The 18,741-nt window shown below is 32.0% G+C and overlaps 2 protein-coding genes across 4 annotated transcripts in view; one reads left to right on the top strand and one right to left on the bottom strand.

Annotated features, from left to right (window-relative positions):
- The window catches only part of LOC125073361 (snake venom 5'-nucleotidase), a 31,322-nt gene extending 25,782 nt beyond the window's left edge, over positions 1 to 5,540 (top strand). For all 3 annotated transcript variants that reach the window (XM_047684164.1, XM_047684162.1, XM_047684163.1), the window contains exon 15: positions 632 to 5,540. In XM_047684164.1, coding sequence (XP_047540120.1) covers positions 632 to 712 — 81 coding nt within the window. In that variant the 3' untranslated portion in view covers positions 713 to 5,540. The remainder of the gene's footprint in view (positions 1 to 631) is intronic.
- A 2,848-nt stretch (positions 5,541 to 8,388) lies between these two features.
- LOC125073345 (protein SYS1 homolog) lies at positions 8,389 to 11,686 on the bottom strand. The gene is made up of 3 exons (XM_047684135.1): positions 11,306 to 11,686; positions 10,328 to 10,449; positions 8,389 to 9,434 (listed from the first exon to the last, which is right to left on the bottom strand). The coding sequence occupies exons 1-3, from the start codon at positions 11,483 to 11,485 to the stop codon at positions 9,245 to 9,247; spliced, it is 492 nt and encodes a 163-aa protein (XP_047540091.1). The 5' UTR covers positions 11,486 to 11,686; the 3' UTR covers positions 8,389 to 9,244.
- Positions 11,687 to 18,741: the final 7,055 nt, after the last annotated feature.

Genomic DNA, 18,741 nt, shown 5'->3' with positions numbered 1-18,741 from the left:
TTAATGTCGCTTCTGCCGAGAAAACTCGACATGATATTCAAATTAAATTTTTATAGTTAAGATTTTTTTTATCATATATATGTATAATATTTTATTGAGCTATTCAATAATTCTATGCACTATACATTATAATAACTTTTTTAAAAAAAAAAAAAGTCAAATTTTCTTTTCCAAAAAGTCTATCCTAACTGCATTTGAAATAACTATAAATTATGAGATACAGACAGTTTGATATCTGACCCATGTTGGGCGCCAGTTTTGAATCAACAAAATTCTTTTTCTTTTATTATACCGTCATTATCTCCAATAGACAACATTGATTTTAAATTTTATTTCGACTCATAAGATTTGATGGTACATTTGTTAAGTTTAGCGAAATTTTCCAAAATCAACTTCTTGCAGATTTGAATTGGAATGATTTTTTATTTACTTAAATGTTAATAAACTTATATAGTTACTCATTCTTAATACTACTTCATTACGATTTATGCTTAATCTAAGTAAATACAAATGTTTTTAAAAAGTATAAAGTATAATTTTAAATTTATTTCTCATCGGAAACTGTAATCACAAGATATTGCTCACATAAATTAAATCACGGAAATGTATTTATTTTTTGTAAACTCAACAGAAATTTCAAGAACTACTAGCGGAAAGAGCGAGGTGGGAATCGGACTCCGTTATAAAAGAGGTGGACGAAAACTCACCGTAATATGTTCACCATTAACCATAAACGCCTAAATTATAATGCTATTGTTTAGTCGATAATCAACAGTACCGGTCCTTGAGCAAAGTGGAATAAGTCGCTTTAAATATAAAAGGGAATTTCAACATCTTATTATAAAAATAATGAAACTTTGACGACCTCCGTGGTCGAGTAGTGTGTACACCGGTTTCGTGGTCGAGTCGATGAGGAAAATTTTCATTCATTTTCTATGTCGTCTTGGGTCTGGGTGTTTGTGGTACCGTCGTTACTTCTGATTTTCCATAACTCAAGTCCTTTAGCTACTTACATTGGGATCAGAGTAATGTACGTGAATTTGTCCAATATTTATTATTATTATTATTACTTTGGATTCGAACTTGTTATTATAATGCTCGATATTATTAATACAACCAAATGAAAAAGTCATTCCGAATCGTCATCGTTGCGGTTTAAATACCCATCGAATTGTAGGAGTATGGTATAAAGTGTACTTGTGTTAACCCACACACTTGCGCACAATAACACCTCCTATTCTGTGTCGAGCTGGATTTCTATTGGACTAAAACTGTCTGAATATAAATCGTAAAGAAGATTTTATATTGATTAGACTAATTCATTATTCACAAAGTACGCTCAGGGTCGGTATTAACGATGTATTAATGATTATTAATAGAATTTATATTAATAACATGTAATCGTACAATCGTATTTGTATTATTTTGATTATAACGTTCAGATTAATAAATAAAGATTGATAAATGACGTAACGTACTAACGTCAGTACAGACAGCAAAAAAAAATCACTTTAAAAAATATGTTGACAGATCAATGTTGTATAACAATGTACATAGTTATAGGATTTCAAGTAAAATTTCTTATGCGTCACGGCGTTAAATATTAATCCTCTCTTTGACGACTAATTCACAACAAATGACAATAACTCCAGCAATAAGAAAACAATAAAAACAAACACATAGTCACGCACGTGTTACAGATTCGAATAGTGTGAAAGAGATAGCACGAAAAAAAGCTACCATTTATAAATCTTTTCTCTATTCGCACGTTATGCAACCACAATCACACAAACATAAATTGTACTAGTGTATTCAAAAAATAGCGAATCTATGTTCGAAATTCAAATTTATTTTTGGATCTAATGACAAGGCTTAAAATTCGTTTCTAGATTATACATCTGTTCTATCTGTGCGTATAAGCGTTAACGTATCGACGTGCATCAACAGATACAATCTTATTTGTATTTTTTTGCTGTCTCTATTCTTATATTAGCCATCTCACGCACACTAAGACACCTTGTAAGCACGAGCGTCACTCACTAATGCACGTAAATTAACCAATGAGCGAATAGTTCTATAATTGCCTGTAATTATTATTTTTGGTGTCAAAAGCAGGTGTTTCTCAGACTTTACCGCGAATAATTAAACAGTTACAATACGATAAATGAATGATTAAATGATAAAGCGAGACGGCATGTCGCGAAACTTTAGTGTCATCTCGCTTCTTTCTCGTTTTATCAATAAATAGTTTTTGTTTTTTTAATATTTATTACGTAAAATATAAATTAATATATAATGTTATATTACCAATTTTATTTACAAATCCAGCTGACAACGCTGAAGATATATTTTTTTAAATATTTTTTTTTTTGTTATTAACAAATATGATTACTACATTAAGTTCACAGATTATTAATTATTGTACATAATCGGCTTTACCTATGAATTATGTTTAGGGGGCGACAAGTTAAACTCTGTCCTTGTCTTCCAAATGTCAAAACAATAATGTTAGGGCGAGATAAACGCTTAAATGAGCCCGCTAAACAACGTTCATGGGTAAGGCTTTATATTGTCTTTAGTGATTAAATAAAATATTTATTTATATATCAACCAGGGGCGGATGTCCCTACAGGCCAAGTGAGTCTAGTGGTTTAATTTAGGGATGAAAGGTGTTCCGCCCTTGTGAACTCATATTTAAACACTCAAAAATGTGTCCGTAGCACCTCGCAGCAATAAATGGCTTAATAAAATTTGTATGTCTTATATATTAAAAATCTTATACATCAAAGTTCGTGTATTATAGGGAATAGGAAACAACTTACTCCCAGAGGCATAGGGCTGTCAAGGCATCAAATCCGCCCCTGATTTTGACAATTAAGTTTGAGGTTTTATTGCAAGCTAATAACTGTATTGATATTTAAATTTATCATAAATTCAAAATTAGAACTCATTTCATGTGGTACATATTTTTTTTTAAACAATAATCATACAATTTAAGAGTTTAATTACTACGATTAAATAACGATATTCGCTTGAAATATATCAAAGAAATAGCTACCTCATATAGTATTTCCTAATTAAGTATTAAAAACAAATAAGTTTGTTTTAAATCATCATTATATGTTTTTTAAATACATAGTTGCTAGTTTCAACGGTTAATATATCTACATACGTAATGACATTACCGGATAATTGTCTGAACTGTTAGTTGAATTTAGACTGATTGTTAAGAGACTAAAAAATTATGAACCATGATTATAAGCGATCGTCTTCTGTATTGTTTATTATTTTTGACGGCGACATATGTCAAAATGAAATGTCAGTTTAAATGTCAAACTTGACAGCTACGATGTCAAAATAAGGTAATAGCAATAATGTTTATCGTTAAATCGTAAACTTCTATCGTCTTCCTATTGATTCCATTGTAAGCAATAATTTTATTTGCTATATAAACTTCTTCTTGACTAGTTCTCCTACAATCAATCGCACAAGTATGGCCATAGCATTAAAATTGAATTTTACCATAAGACTTGCTTCTGCGGTAGGTAAGAAATGAATTCTATTGTTTCCTGTTGATATATATTCTTTATTAAAATTTATAATAAACCCGATTTATATAATATAATAACTAGAACAAAACTGGTCAAGTAAATTTAAATAGACGCATTAAATATTCAATTCAAATTTAATGGCTTTTAATTGTGCCCAACCGGGCACAGATTCGTTAAATATTATTTACAAATTTTGACACTAATTTGAAGGGACTTAGTGTAGCCATAAAAATATTTAATATAATGAATGAAGTGATATTAACTAACGTGATAAAATTGTATTTTTTTTAAATTATTTATTAAGTTATTGTAAACGATAAACGAATTCTTTAATTTGAACGAAAGTGCGTGGTCATACATAAAATAATATCACATAACTATTTACTTTAGCTAACCTTAGATGGCAAATCATTTAGTCCTTTCAAATTAGTATATAGACTGGATACAACAAACGTAACACCAATTACTAAATATAATTTTATTGACCAATTTATATACAACCAGTAACACTAAACTCCATTCCACGAAACGAGCTTCCCAAAGGATATAGCCCTAATGCGTTCATTTCTTAATGCTCGTGACGTCCATCAACCAAAACATTTCTTAAGATTGTCTTACATGCTGTATTCGCTAATGGTTAGTGAACCACGCGCATCGACCACTTGGAATGGATTAGGGGATAATCGTCTTAAGACAGATACAAGTTAGTTTAAATTTTAACGCTGTTTAGCGGGTGCTTAGTTAAACACTGATATCTCGTTCAGTCAGCATTGTTTTAACATTTGATAGAATAAGACAGCACTGTTTAACTTAAACACTCCCTAAACGAAATTGACATATAGGTAAATGATGAGTTTATAATTTTTATTTACGAAAGCAACTGTTCAACCGTAACATAGTAATACTTGAATTTGTATTATTATTATTTTTTTTTATATTCAAAAGATTACACACACTGCCGTTGAAAATGAATACACGTCCATGTTTGTTTCATTAACGAAATTATCTTATGAGTATTGAAAGTATACATTTATTGTTTGATTTGTATTAAAATAGTTACATTGAAATCCAATGAATTTATCTGTGAAAATATGTATTATGCTTATGATTCGTGATAAGTACTATATGATACCATAAATCCGAAGATTACACTGGCTCACTCACCCTTGATAACGAAACAGCCGATGGTAAGTGGATAAAACTGCGACTTTGATTTGCGAAGAGTAATGTATAAATTAATTGGTACCGAAATATAATAAAATCGTATTATCTAAGCAATAAGAATGCTTTTCGTGTAGCCTTTTTATATAATTTGAAAAGCCTAAATACATTAAGACGTATTTTTATAAAGTAAATAGTTATATCGAAATTATAATATTCTATATATATACTATAGATAAAGACAAGCACCTCATAATATATAAGACGCTAGTGCACAATCACATATAAATGTACTAGGACATAATGAATCGCGATTATTATTATCAGTACTGTATAGAAATGTTTTTTTTTTTTTTTATGTTAATATATAGAATTGAATTTAACATTAATCAGTAATTTAGGATATTTTTAATTTAGACTGACGTGTATGGTTGGATTTACGTAGGGTCGACAAAACATGAAATTTTTTTAATTGTTAGATATTTTTAATATGGAACCGCTTTAAAATTCAGTTGTATGATTTGATCCACACTTCGAATAAATTAAAGCTTGTTTATATATTAAAAGGATAATTTTTGTAATCAAGCAGTTTATTTATCAAAATGTGTAAACCTGTACTAAACTTACCATTATAAACTATTTTAAAATATTACACAAAATTATGTCAAATACACGTTTTTATATATTACAACAAATTGACAAGTGAGATGTCTATGTACAGTCAGAGTAAGAAAACCTCCGTCAGTTTTCAAATTCATTCCTTTATCAAGTCGTAAACTCTTAGTACATTTCGAAACTAAAGCATTAAACAGAAAACTGTACATAAAATTAAACTAACACAGTATGATAACAAGGTTCAAAATAGTGTGTACATTGCGACGCAAGATGTCATACTCAATCGGTAAAGCAGATTATCGCGCATACTGAGCACACGAAAATAGACCTTAAGGTGACGAACCTTTTCTTACCCCGACTGTACATGTGTGCGGTTCGCTTGTAAATAGATTTGATTTTTTACTTTATATTGAGATTATTTGCACTTAAAATATCATAGTCAGTTCTGTTTTATATAAACTAATTAGTTTTTTTTTATATTTCTTTACATAATCGTGATGGAAATAACAACAAAATAAACCAGTGTATACTTTTGCTGCACGGCTCTGTAATGTCTGTAATAGTGTAGGTACAAATCTTGGCTTAACGCTAGCCGTATTAAAATATTGTGATATACGACGTTATGTTGCTGTTCTTGTTGATTTGTTTTTAAATATATCTTTATATTCAATTATGGGTTTTATTTAAAAAAAAAACACACTAAAATTATCCTTCGTCATCAACCAATCGAATCCTGGATATGCACCTCTCCCAAAATTAAAGCTCCCGGACCATCATCTTCTCATCCAGGACCCAAGATAAATATGCATAGCATTATGAAATAAACAGCATTTTCAATAAAGATTTTAATTTCATATTATTTACAATGTTTTATAACAATATACATTTAATTAACGCAACTGATTTAAAAAAAAATATATATATATTTATCTAAATGACAAATCAAAGAATACATTACATTAAACGCAAACTTTGTATTAACAACGTATAACCTTTTTCATTGAAGCGATTATTAATTAAAACGCAGTAATTGAAAAAAATACAAACAAAAATCAATGTTTATTTGTATAGAAACTCAACCAGAGCTCATCTGAATATTCTTATTTAAATAAATAAACTTAATTCTATGCGTATTCTTGAAATTCGTCAAAACAAATTTAATTTAATATTAATTTTGATCACATTTTTCTTTTCATTTTTAAATAATAATATCAATGTTCCTTCATAACTAACTAACAGAAATATTCACCCCCTATTGAACTAGTGCTGTGATTGGAAACGACAATAAACCTAAAGAGCTTGGTTGAATCTACACCTTTGAGCAATAAGAATCTTCATTTTAGACCAGAAGTTATTCACCTAGATTTATTTTACTTTTACTTAGGCTGCTTACTTTGTATAATTTTTCACTAGAATCTTTAACTGGTAGGGCTTTATGGAAGAAGTCACGTATTCTACCTTCAAACAGTAATTCTTAGTATTGTGTATCAGTTTGGAGGATGAGTGAAAGGGACATAACTGAGTCCCGAAGTTAGTGCCGACTTGATGATGTAAGGAATCGATACTATTTCAGACAGAGCTAATATCTGAATGGTTACCGTATACTATCAAGTGACCCAACCAGTCTACCTTTTTAATAAAACAAAAGGACAAATTCGGAACAAATATCTATAAAAACTATAACGGCAAATGGGGCGAGACAAGGGTCGACTGAATCTACCAATCAAGATCAAGAATACTACCCCGTCCCCCGCGCCCGCACAACTACCAATCAACGAAAGCCGTACGTATTTTTAACGATTATTAAAGGCACTTCAATCGAATCGATTTTCTTTGTATTGCTATATTTGACCAAATATTCGGTGTATTCGCAATCAATACAAACACGTCGCCTAAATAGAGCCACGTCGCCAATAATTGCCTCATTTGACTCCTACAATTAGACGAAAACGCTACGTTAAGAAAAGATCCGCTATAGGACATTGATATTCGAAATACGACAACAATGTTAACCAAATATAAGCCAGCATTTACGAAATAAAATATTTGCGTCAGTAGTTATAACGTAGCAATATAATTCGACCTTGAACTACTCGTTTACAGAAACTAACTTTGAACGATCGTGACGTATTAATTTCGTTTCATGACATTTAAACAAACATATTTTTACGAGATAATGAACTTTAATTATTTATATGTCTAGGTAGACTGTTGAGGCTGTGAATGCGTCGAAAAAAATAATAGCAACGGTTGGCCCCTCAGTACACGCACACTAGTAAAGTTGTAAGACATATGCCGAGTGTCAGGCGTCGCTGTCACGCACACATAGATAATAAAGTTGATTTGTTTGTTTTAGTTTTTTTTTTTAAGTGCGTCAATATATCTACTATATATAAATAATCGAAAATATTTACATATTGGCGCCATTTTTTTTGTTGATAAATCTCTTAATTTATCTGTTGTAGCAATCAAAGCTGTCAAATTAAAATCTATAACAAAATTAGTCAATAAAAATGAATATATAAATATGAGCACTATGTAAGAACAAATTAGCACTGGCAACATTCAATAATTATTAAACATTGATATTATGATTTATTGAACTAATTTTACACAACCTTAATTTCAATACTAAAAAACGAGGCCATTACGCTAAATACAAAATTGTTCATTGGTTCTGTAACCATATCAACTTATGGATCCTACCACACATCAGTCATGTAAGTCAGTGAACAAAAAAAATTGTCGTCCTAAAAGTGGTTTTTACAAGAAAATTGGTATATAGTTCATTCCACAAGTCGACCTCATAGGGAACGTAATACTCACGCCTTATTAATCCTGTATATATCTGCATGTATGTAAGACGGACCGTAAGTTTAGGGGGCCCTGGGCTGACACTACTATACTATGTATAGTATAGTAGTGTCAGCCCAGTATTATACATATACTATACATATAGGGGCCCACCTAAGCCATATCAGAACGTAGACTTGAAACCATACAACCTGTTTAATTTAATAAAGTTATGGATTCTTTCGCATTATCGTCTATTTTTGACTTTGATTTGACTTAGCTGGGCCCCCTTGAATCCACGGGGCCCTGGGCTGATGCCCAAAAAGCCATATGGTAGATCCGGCCCTGATATAAGGAAATTCTAAGAAATAATTTTGCTAATGAAGGGTACTCACATCAACGAGTGCACAGCGGCAATTTGTCTTTGTGAGCTCATGGAATGGACTTCAAACTAAGGTCCGGCCGCTAAAAAAATGCGTTTCTGCCGACTGTCATTTGTCTGACTAGGGATAGTTAAATATAAACAGTTACCATTATCTTATAACAGGACAGTATGGATTTTTTTTTTTTTTTTTGTATTTAACTTATTGCCAAATTACACTGACAGTTAATGGAAGTTGACATTTACGGATTTTATAATTATTATTATATAACAATTTATTGATATATTCATTTGCATTATGCAAAATACATAATGCTAAAGGGTGTTCTTTACCTGCTATCTCTAAAAGAAACAGTGAGCATACTATGCTGTCCTTTTCTCTCGAATGTAAAATCACATATGTCAGAAAGGAAGAAATTAGTGTTTAAAAATTATGCTAGTATTAAGAAACTGATACATACATGGTGATACATCTTGATTACTCCTACTTTAAAATGATCCATTTGTATATCTTCTAATAGAATACAGTCCTGAAGTTTTAACAACAAGTCTTATTGAATAATGACTGACGTGTTAACTGATGTGTGTAGGGAGGTCTTAATTCTTTAAACATCACAATTCACAGCTCAAACTAAGGCATATCAAAGCCATTTGTTTCATAGAGAATATCATCTTGAGTTAATAACATCACAAACTTCACTACACCGTGTTTTTAAGTAAAAATTGCAGTATATGGTAATTTTCATAAATCAACTTTAGCACCAATATTACTGAGGGGTATCGCTTGGAGCTCTGTTCGGAGACAGAGAAACTCTCCTGCCACGCACGTTATCGCCGCACACGCTATGTTGAGCGCCCACCAGGAGAATGTCGTGGGGAAACTGCCGTTGTACACCCAGCAGAACAGTAAGTGAATACTGTAGAAGGTGCAACTGAAAATAAATAAACATACCAGTTATATTAAACATTTTCCACAGCTGGGCAAATAGATCCAGAATTTTATAGTTGGTACTTTATAATTGCTTCCTCACAATATTTTACTACACCAAAACACACGAGATTAGATATAAACAATATTAATAAAACAAATGAGGACACACAAGCTCTAGTTTTATCCACTTAAATAATATTATAAATCTACATTTTAATTGTTATATTGTTACCTATCTATAATAGTAACCTGTCTAGGGTTTGCATTGAAAGAAAAGAGGGTATTCAAGCTCCCATGTACACATGATTTTTTCCAACATCTTTTTTTTTAGTTTATTCCTAGAAAGGTGTGCTAATAGCCATAACTGGCTGCTCATAATGATCCCCACTGCCCATAGACTGGCAACGTAACAAATATAATAATTCGTCACAATGCATATATGCAACAAACCATTGGAACTAAGATGTTATATCCCTTGTTCCTGAAGATACACTGTACACACATTTTGATGACAACAATGATGTGGTCATACCATCATATTAAACTGCATAAATTTATTTTAATCCTTTTACCTTGTTATCATTTATAGACATACTTAGGTTAGTTATTATAATATTATGAGTTACGTCACACTGTGTATAAATCTGTGTATAAAACCTTAATATTGGCCTTAGTAGGAATAAAAGTTAACAAATTCAATATTTTAAATTCCCAAAATTTGGGCATGACTGTGTTAATACTCCAGTGTTGACTCTTGCACTTGTAATCACTCTGTTCATATTGGTCTTGCCATCTAGATAGTATGAGTTAGGTAATAACGAGTATGTCCATGTTTGCGCACACACTCATCATGAACAAAACCAGTTAGGAAGTCATTATCATTAATTATCTCACCTAAAATCCAAGCACAACTTAGTCCTCCCCACTAAAGTCCACAGTACCATTGCACCTACTAGTGCATTCAATACAAACGCCAATATAATTGATCTGCCTTCATTGTCTTTCACGTGTATTTCCTAGAACAGATTTATGTTAAAACAGATTACAGACATATTTTAATCATTCACAATATTTGTTTTCAAAGACAATACACCACTGGACTTAAAATAAGTACAGTATCAGCTGGTAAATGTCCCGTTGCTGGTTAAAGGCTTCCTCTCGGTTAGGGCATAATTTTGAACAATCTTTCAATATTTAAATGCCATTTTAGTAGTAGTCACAGCTTTGATTGTATTGTGTCTTAAAGTCTCAGATAATATAACTTGTTTTGTTATGCTATGTCCCTTGTGCCTGGATTTATACTGACTAACACCCATCTCACTGAAACGCATCCATAGAAAGTAATAATGTTTAGCAATAAAATTAGTGAAGATTGAGTGATACCTAACCAAAAAGAAATCAACAAAATGACTGTAAAAACTAAATTTAACATAACAGCAACTATTAATCCACAATAATCATAGACTTTACTGTCAAAAATAATGAAATATTATCATTAATTTATTTATTTCAAATAACAAAGTGGTCTGACAAATAGACCATCTGTTGATAAGTTGTCGCCATTGCTCAAAAACATTGGCACTGTAAAAAATATGAAACGGGGAAATTAAGATGTTATATCCCTTGTGCCTTTAGCAATACTAACTCACTCACCCTTCCAATTGCTATTTAGCGGTATTACTTGTATTTGCGTCACACTCTGGTGAACTATGCTCTCGTGCGCAGTTAGTCTCAGTTGAATGGCCATGGCGACCATAGGTGGTTAGGTGGTGAGGATTAGGCCATCATCGCCGTGTTTAGCGTAATTCACATACATTCAAGTGTTAATATGTAATATAAACATTATGAATACAAGCCCTCTTAAAAACTTACATGATATTCGAACAAATGGTCTAAAGTTCGCGTTGAAGACGTCAAATCCTGCATTAATGCTATCAAAAGACTGAGTGTGAGATACATTACAAACTGCATTGCCACTATCTGTGAAATAATTAGACAAGGGTCCCACTGTGTATAGCGAAATGAGCCAGTTAACTTCTTGATTTTCGACATTTTCGTTAGTTCCACGATTCAAATTTAAACATTGGTTTATTTCTCTCAAGGTCGGTGACGTTGTACAATGTTTTATCATCTGTTTAAATAACTTTGTTGATATGGAGAAGAATTATAGATCGAGTCGAAAGTAATTTCGTTTTGTATTGCAACAAAATTTTCAATGATCGATCACTGATTCACTTTTAAACTGTCAATGTCACATCAATGACAACTGAAAGGAATGATAATGAAAACCGGATACTCACACCATTAACTTCATTCTATTTTAATCCATTATACCAATATAATCCATATTATATTCTATTAAAAAAATAAATATATCCAGTCTGTTAGTTTAATGATCTCGATTAATATATTTTGAATATTTTTTTATAATCCTTAGTATCTTCATACTACTTTGGTTTAACGCTTCAGATTAAAACTGTATTTATCTTAAAATAAGAGTATTTTAAGCAATTTAAAGTAAGTCCGCAATTAAGAACATGTCATGTTAGGTGCCCGTTTCTGTATTCCTGAAAAAGTGTATGCAAAATTAAATGTAAAATAAGAATTTAAGACTTGAAAAAGAACAAATAAAGTCACTTTTGCATTTATAATATTTAGGATGTCACAACTATTTACTCTAAGAATTTTTATATCATAGGATGTTTAAATTACACATATTTCAGGAGTAAATTATTAAAAAAATTAAAATTAAAAACAAATATAAATATTCAATTAAAATAGGACTACCAGAAAGTCACCATATTTTCCATTTCTCTGTAGTGTTTCTTTGTCTTTTAATAGGCTTTAAATATATGAACTTTAACAAAGACACTAATTTAAATTTTATAAATTTTCATTTCTTTGCCAGCTGTTTATGGAGTTGTATTATATATAGTTAAAATTAATTAATTCAAATTTGCTCGCATTACTAGTGCAGGCCGGGCCCGAGATAGGTTGGTCTTAAATAATTAATTTGTAGTTCAGATAATTGGATGATTAAAATGGGCTCTTGCTTATCACGAAATCACAGAACACAGATTTTGAATGTCAACTCCAAACATTTCAGATTTTAGTAATTATATTTATTCTCGTTCCCTTATATTTTTTTCATGGAATCAAATGAAATCATTTTTTCTGGAAATGACTCAGGTAAAATGATCGGAAATAAAATGACGTAACGATGGAAATGAAACACGGGCTCACCAAAGCATACATACAGGAATTACTATACTAACTGATTTTAATCTACACTGTTAGGCGGAAATAAAAACGTGTAAGTTTACAATGGTATTTCGCGTTACTATCAAGTTATTTATCTTTACGATTATCAATTTATTGATTTACGATATTTTGAAAATTCCATTTTTTTAATTTCTAAAGTAATCTTGTTTTAACGGCTACGTTTATAGTTTGCATAAACATATTGTTATCTAATATATTATGTTATCTCTAACACACATCGTTTGTCTGGTTACATATGGCAGCAGATCACGAGGACCTGGGTTCAAATCCCAAAAATACTTATTAGGTTTTCATCCCATCGAATAATGAGACCGAAGGATTACGCACAATATTGTGCTCTAATATTTGCAGTTAGCTATTACCGTTGTAAGACAATCACTGTGTGTGTTGAATGTGGTCAAACAACGTCCATACTTTCACCTTTATATTAAACTAGCTGAACCTGAAGCCTTACCCACGCGAAATTTATATAAGTTTATCTATAGCCCACAAATCGTCGCTCCCCATTTTACATCCTAGAGGTAAATAAAAAAAAAGTATATGCCTATGTCCTTCGCCGGGTCTCAAACGATCTCCTCACCAAATCTCATCTAAATCCGTTCAGCAGTTTAAGCGTGGAGGTAGCAGTCAGAGGTACTCTCGCATTTATAATATTAGTATAGACATAGATATTATACTTTATTGAAGTCAGACGATATTCAATCTTAGAAACACGAGACTGTTAACCACCAGATAAGTAAACAATAATTAGCACCGGTTTTCTTTAGAACCTTTAGGACTTTGGTTGATAATAACATGCTGATTATCTTTGGTCATGGGTCAGGTTATCTTAAGAAGATTTCCTTGACGAATTTTAGCCACAGTGGCAATTCTCAAGAACAACAGCCATCAGAGCTGAATATGCTATAGTCGAAAAGAGTATACTAGACACTTGTGTCTGCGACAAGTACCTGTACTTATAGTCCACAAGAGTGTACTAGACACTTGTGTCTACGACAAGTGCCTGTACTTATAGTCGACAACAGTGTGATAGACACTTGTGTCTGCGACAAGTGCCTAGTACACTCTCATTTTATTATATATTTTTGGATTTTTCTTAATGCACAATCCTGATTTGAATCCAGGACCTTGAGGTCTGCCCTCTACACTAGCTACTAGACCAACCCACTCAACAAACAGTGAAAATACATTAATATAATATGTTCGTTTAAAAAAATCAATAATTTTTTAAGACATATTCAAATAAAACACGCCCATTGTAAAGGGAAAATAATCTATTTTATTTTATCATTTGTTAAAAAAAACCTTGCCCTTGTTATTCATTTCCAATTGAAGGTCACGTCATACTAAACGGACAAGCGGCTTTAATCATTTCATTGTACCGAGTCATTGCACCCGCTTTTTATGCGCTTTTTGTTATAAATTTGTTAGGCAGACGGGCATATGGGTCATCGTTGGTTACCATTGCTCAATCATATTGGAGTCGTAAGAAATTTAACAATTCCTTACATCGTCAATACGTCACCAACCTTTGGAACTAAGATGTTATGTCCCTTATGCCTGCAGATACATTGAGGCATCTAACGCTGGCTTCTTGGCGTTCCTGAAACTAAAAAACTGAGATAGCACAACGGAGACAGATAAATGCCAATTAATTTACATTTTCTTAAACTTTCTTTATTAATCAGCTCGTGTTCGGCAGGTGAAGTTTAACGTCATGAGGTTTCTTGTATAAGTCAAATAATATTGTTATTCCCACATGTGTGCCAACCGGCATTTTAGGAGATGCGGTGAAATCACCTCAACACCGTCTCTAAGGGAGATGGAGCCACGCTACCTCAATGAAGCAATTCATCAAACACACGCAAGAGATGTATCGAGACTAATTGTACACACGCAGACTAAGTTTAAGACCATGGATTTGAAACCTCAATCGTTGTTTAAATTTCACGTTCACAAGTGAGGCCCCGAAAAAAGTATATAGTAGTGCGCATATTAACAAAATATCTTGTTTACAAACATAAACCTTTTAATCCGTCGTAATAAATTCTTATAAGATTACTGTTTATTTTTACACTTTAGATAATGTAAGCCTCTCAAAGACAATAAATGACCATTTTTTATCTCGTTATCAATACAAAGTCATTTCAATATTTTGAAGGATTCATTATCGAACGACCTCACTTCAAGATCGATAAGGGTTCAACAACCCTTTTAATTGTAGGACTTCGAATTTGAGTGTTACCACCAACTCATCAGCACCGACGCCAAATATCAATACTTTTAATTGCGTTTCGTTTTGAGTGAACCAGCGTAACGTACATAAACCAAACGTCCAACTTACATTAGATGGCACAATCATTACATAGTATAAAACAAAGTTGCTTATCGCTGTCTGTCCCTATGTATGCTTATCTTTAAAATTACACAAAGGATTTTGATGTGTTAAATAGATAGATTGATTCAAGAAGGTTTATATGCATAATACATGCACAATATAGCAAAGAAAAACTGATAATTTTAGAGATTTCCAAAGTGATGTCCTAAATAAACACATTTTTTGAGCTTACATGAGATAGATCAAAATAATGTATTACAGTATTTTACACCTTAAAAAGATCTTTAAAAAAGTCTGCGATGTTATATGTAATAACTATTTTTTATCTTTTACTTTTTACAAGAAATAATGGCTTATTTTTGAAACAATTTTAAGCAATACAGCATTAATCCTTATCTAACTGAATACCTTAAATAAATTTTCCATTTAATATAAATTATATTACAACATGTAATTTAAATGAATATTTTCGAAGATGTTACAGATTTAAAACGCAGAGTCATAGCTGTTTGTATAGTCTAACGACTGAAAAATTGTGAACGTTGTAATTCAGTATTATATTGAATGCCAGCTTCGCACCCGTGCAAAGCCGGGGTGGGTCTAGTTATTTATAAACAAAAGAATCAGGAAATACTTTCAGCTCTAGCTTCTAAAACATTAAATGCTCTCATAAAAGTTAAAAAAAAGCAAGGAAAAAGTGACCTAAATTTCAACACGTACGATACAACAAAGCTTTCAGGTATCCACTGCCGGATGAACTCTTCATCCAATTCTCGACAGCCCACGTTCGTTTTCATAAGATTGCCAAAGCCAAGATTGTACAATGGTCAGAACAAATCAATCGGTATCATCATTGAAATAAAAAAAAAAAACGTTAATTAAATACACACAAAAAACTTACCACGCTCTTTTTTTGACATGACGTCCGAAGGCGGAGGAGTAAATAAGCGACCTATTGGTAAGTGGTAACCACCACTAATAGACATTGGCGTTGTAAGAAATATTAACCATTCCTAACCATCAACCTTGATGTTACTTCCGTTGTACCTGTAATTACACTGACTTACTCACTCTTCAAACCGAAACACAATAATATTAAGTATTGGTGCTTGGCGGTAGAATATTTGTTGAGTGGGTATCTCTTATATTTTACTAAAATTCCAGGCGGCCAATTTATATAGTACCTCTTTTTAATTTTCGATTTATATATCGTTAGTGGAAAGAAAGACTTAAGCGCCACATTAGTAATATTGAGAAATGAGGCTTAAAGTTAAGCTAGTAAATCACTTTTCTCAAAAGTACCACTGTGGCGCTTTAGTGTTTATTCCTCACCACTGACGATATCTGTTCCATATTACGTACGATTCCATTTAGCCATTTCAATTGATCTGAATCTAAGTATTCATATGTATATCGACGTATTAATAACGAATATGATTGTCAAATAAAACGGTAATTTATTTAACATATTCATTTTATTTAAGACCTACATGAAAACCATTTATTTGTAAACACTAACTCCCTCATCCTGTTTTACCCGCGTTCCCTGGGTCGTATTGAAATGTTCGACAATCTATAACGTTTTATCAACAAGAAGAGTATCAAACGCAAAAAGTTTCTTGAAAATCGATCAACTAGACAATGTTATAAGGGCATTCAAACAGAAATTCAGAAATAAAATAAAAGGAAAGATCTCTTGGACATTTATATGAAAAGTATGATTTTAAAGGAACCAGCCGGCTAGGCAATCTTTTTTTTATGGCATTGGTTGGCGGACGTGCATATGGGCCACCTGATGGTAAGTGGTCACTACCGCCCATAGACAAAGGCGCTGTAAGAAATATTAACCATTAACATCACCTATGCGCCACCAACCTTGGGAACTTAGATGTTATGTCCCTTATGCCTGTAATTACTTGCTTGCTGTTACTTTACTTGCTTTTGGTATATGTATCGTGCATATGTTACTGTAAAAGCTCGAACTAAGGTAAATCTTAAGATTTTCCAGTAAAATTTTAAATTTCCCGACATGAGTTAGTAAATGTAAGTATTTATTATAAAGGGACGACTTTTTCGGACTTTTACCATTCCAACCTAACCTAAACTAACATGTAAATACAAAGATTTACCAAGCGAATGATGGTAAAAGTTCGAATCCCAAAGTTTTATGGACATTCATAATCGGTAAGTATAAATATGCATTTAGTAAATATGCATAATTTTACAAATACCCTCCATATTTTAGAGGTTATCAAAATACCCTATTGACAATATCAATGTGGTATTTACTCTCAATTATATAAGCTTTCTGTTTAAACAAATGTTTCTTTTAGTTAAATTAATACGTGAAACAGTTGTTCAAGTATTGAAATATATTTGTTATTCAACCTCATAGTCATAATCAAGTCATAATTAACAATATATCATATAAGTTAAAGTCAAACGATATGAATATATAAAAAGGTTCATTAAATTAAAATCACACGGTTGGTGTTGGATGTAATACTTAGTATTGTTTTGTTCCGTTTTTAAGGGTGAGTGAGCCAGTGTACAGCCATAAGGAACATAACATATTTGCTCAAAAGCTTAGTGGAGCATTGGCGACGTTAGGAATGTTTAACTTTTCTTACAGCGCCAGTTTTAATGGGCGGTGTTGACCACTTACCATTAGGTAGCCTATTTGCCCTACCTTTGTCCAAACCCTTTTCCCAGTTCAGCCGGGGTCGGGTCTCCTTGTATTTATTTATTATCAATAACAAATTTAGAAGCGACAGTCATTATTTTAATTTCTTTAAATTTACAACTTAACGAATCTTTTGGGCCCAGGTTATAAATTGCACGAATAGCCCTCTTCTGCAGTACAAAAATGGTATTAATATCAGCTGCATTACCCCAGAGTAGGATGCCATACGACATTATACTTTGGAAATAAGTAAAATACACTAGGCGAGCCGTATATACGTCAGTCAAAAGTCTAATTTATTTTACCGCATAGGCTGCAGAGCTGAGTCTATTCGTCAATCTATTTATATGGGGGATCCATTGAAACTTAGAGTCTATTGTAATACTGTTTTGTACTAGTATTGTGAAAGCTGTTGTTCCTAAAACATCTAATGCTTCCACATTTAAAAGTACATTCGTTTTGATACATCTTACATTGGGAGAAGTGAATTTAATACATTTTGTCTTTTTATTATTTGTAACAGTAAATTATTAACACTAAACCAATGTACTATTTCAAAAAGAGAATTGTTCACATTTTTTATTTTGAAAATTAAAGAAGTATCATTAGCAAACAATACTATCTCGAGTTTATTACCTAAATGACGGAGCAGGTCATTCATATAAACGAGGAAGAGAAATGAACCAAGAATTGATCCTTAAAAGACCAACACAGTTACTGGAGCCCCGGGAGATCTCTTTCCATTTACATCAACCCTCGGAATCGAATTGCTCAGATACGAGATCAGAAGACTGAGTACAGTATCTCTAATTACATAATGACGTAGCTTCTCGATCAAGGTTTCGTGTTGCACACAATCAAAGGCCTTAGATAAATCACAAGATATCCCTTAGGCATCCTGTGAGCCGAGATGGCCCAGTGGTTAGAACGCGTGCATCTTAACCGATGATTTCGGGTTCAAACCCAGGCAGGCACCACTGAATTTTCATGTGCTTAATTTGTGTT

The sequence above is a fragment of the Vanessa atalanta genome, chromosome 24 (assembly GCF_905147765.1).
Source record: "Vanessa atalanta chromosome 24, ilVanAtal1.2, whole genome shotgun sequence".
In the NCBI taxonomy this organism is placed as follows: Eukaryota; Metazoa; Arthropoda; class Insecta; order Lepidoptera; family Nymphalidae; genus Vanessa; species Vanessa atalanta.
The sequence above is the reverse complement of the archived record's forward strand: the minus strand, read 5'-3'. Positions and strand labels throughout refer to the sequence as shown.

Excerpts from the sequence above, each read along its gene's own strand:
- LOC125073345 (XM_047684135.1), bottom strand. The coding sequence starts at position 11,485 with ATGTCGAAAATCAAGAAGTTAACTGGCTCATTTCGCTATACACAGTGG. Across the intron at positions 10,450-11,305 it reads ACCATTTGTTCGAATATCAT|GAAATACACGTGAAAGACAA; the intron begins GTAAGTTTTTAA and ends AATCTGTTCTAG. Across the intron at positions 9,435-10,327 it reads AAGTTGTGCTTGGATTTTAG|TTGCACCTTCTACAGTATTC; the intron begins GTGAGATAATTA and ends ATTTATTTTCAG.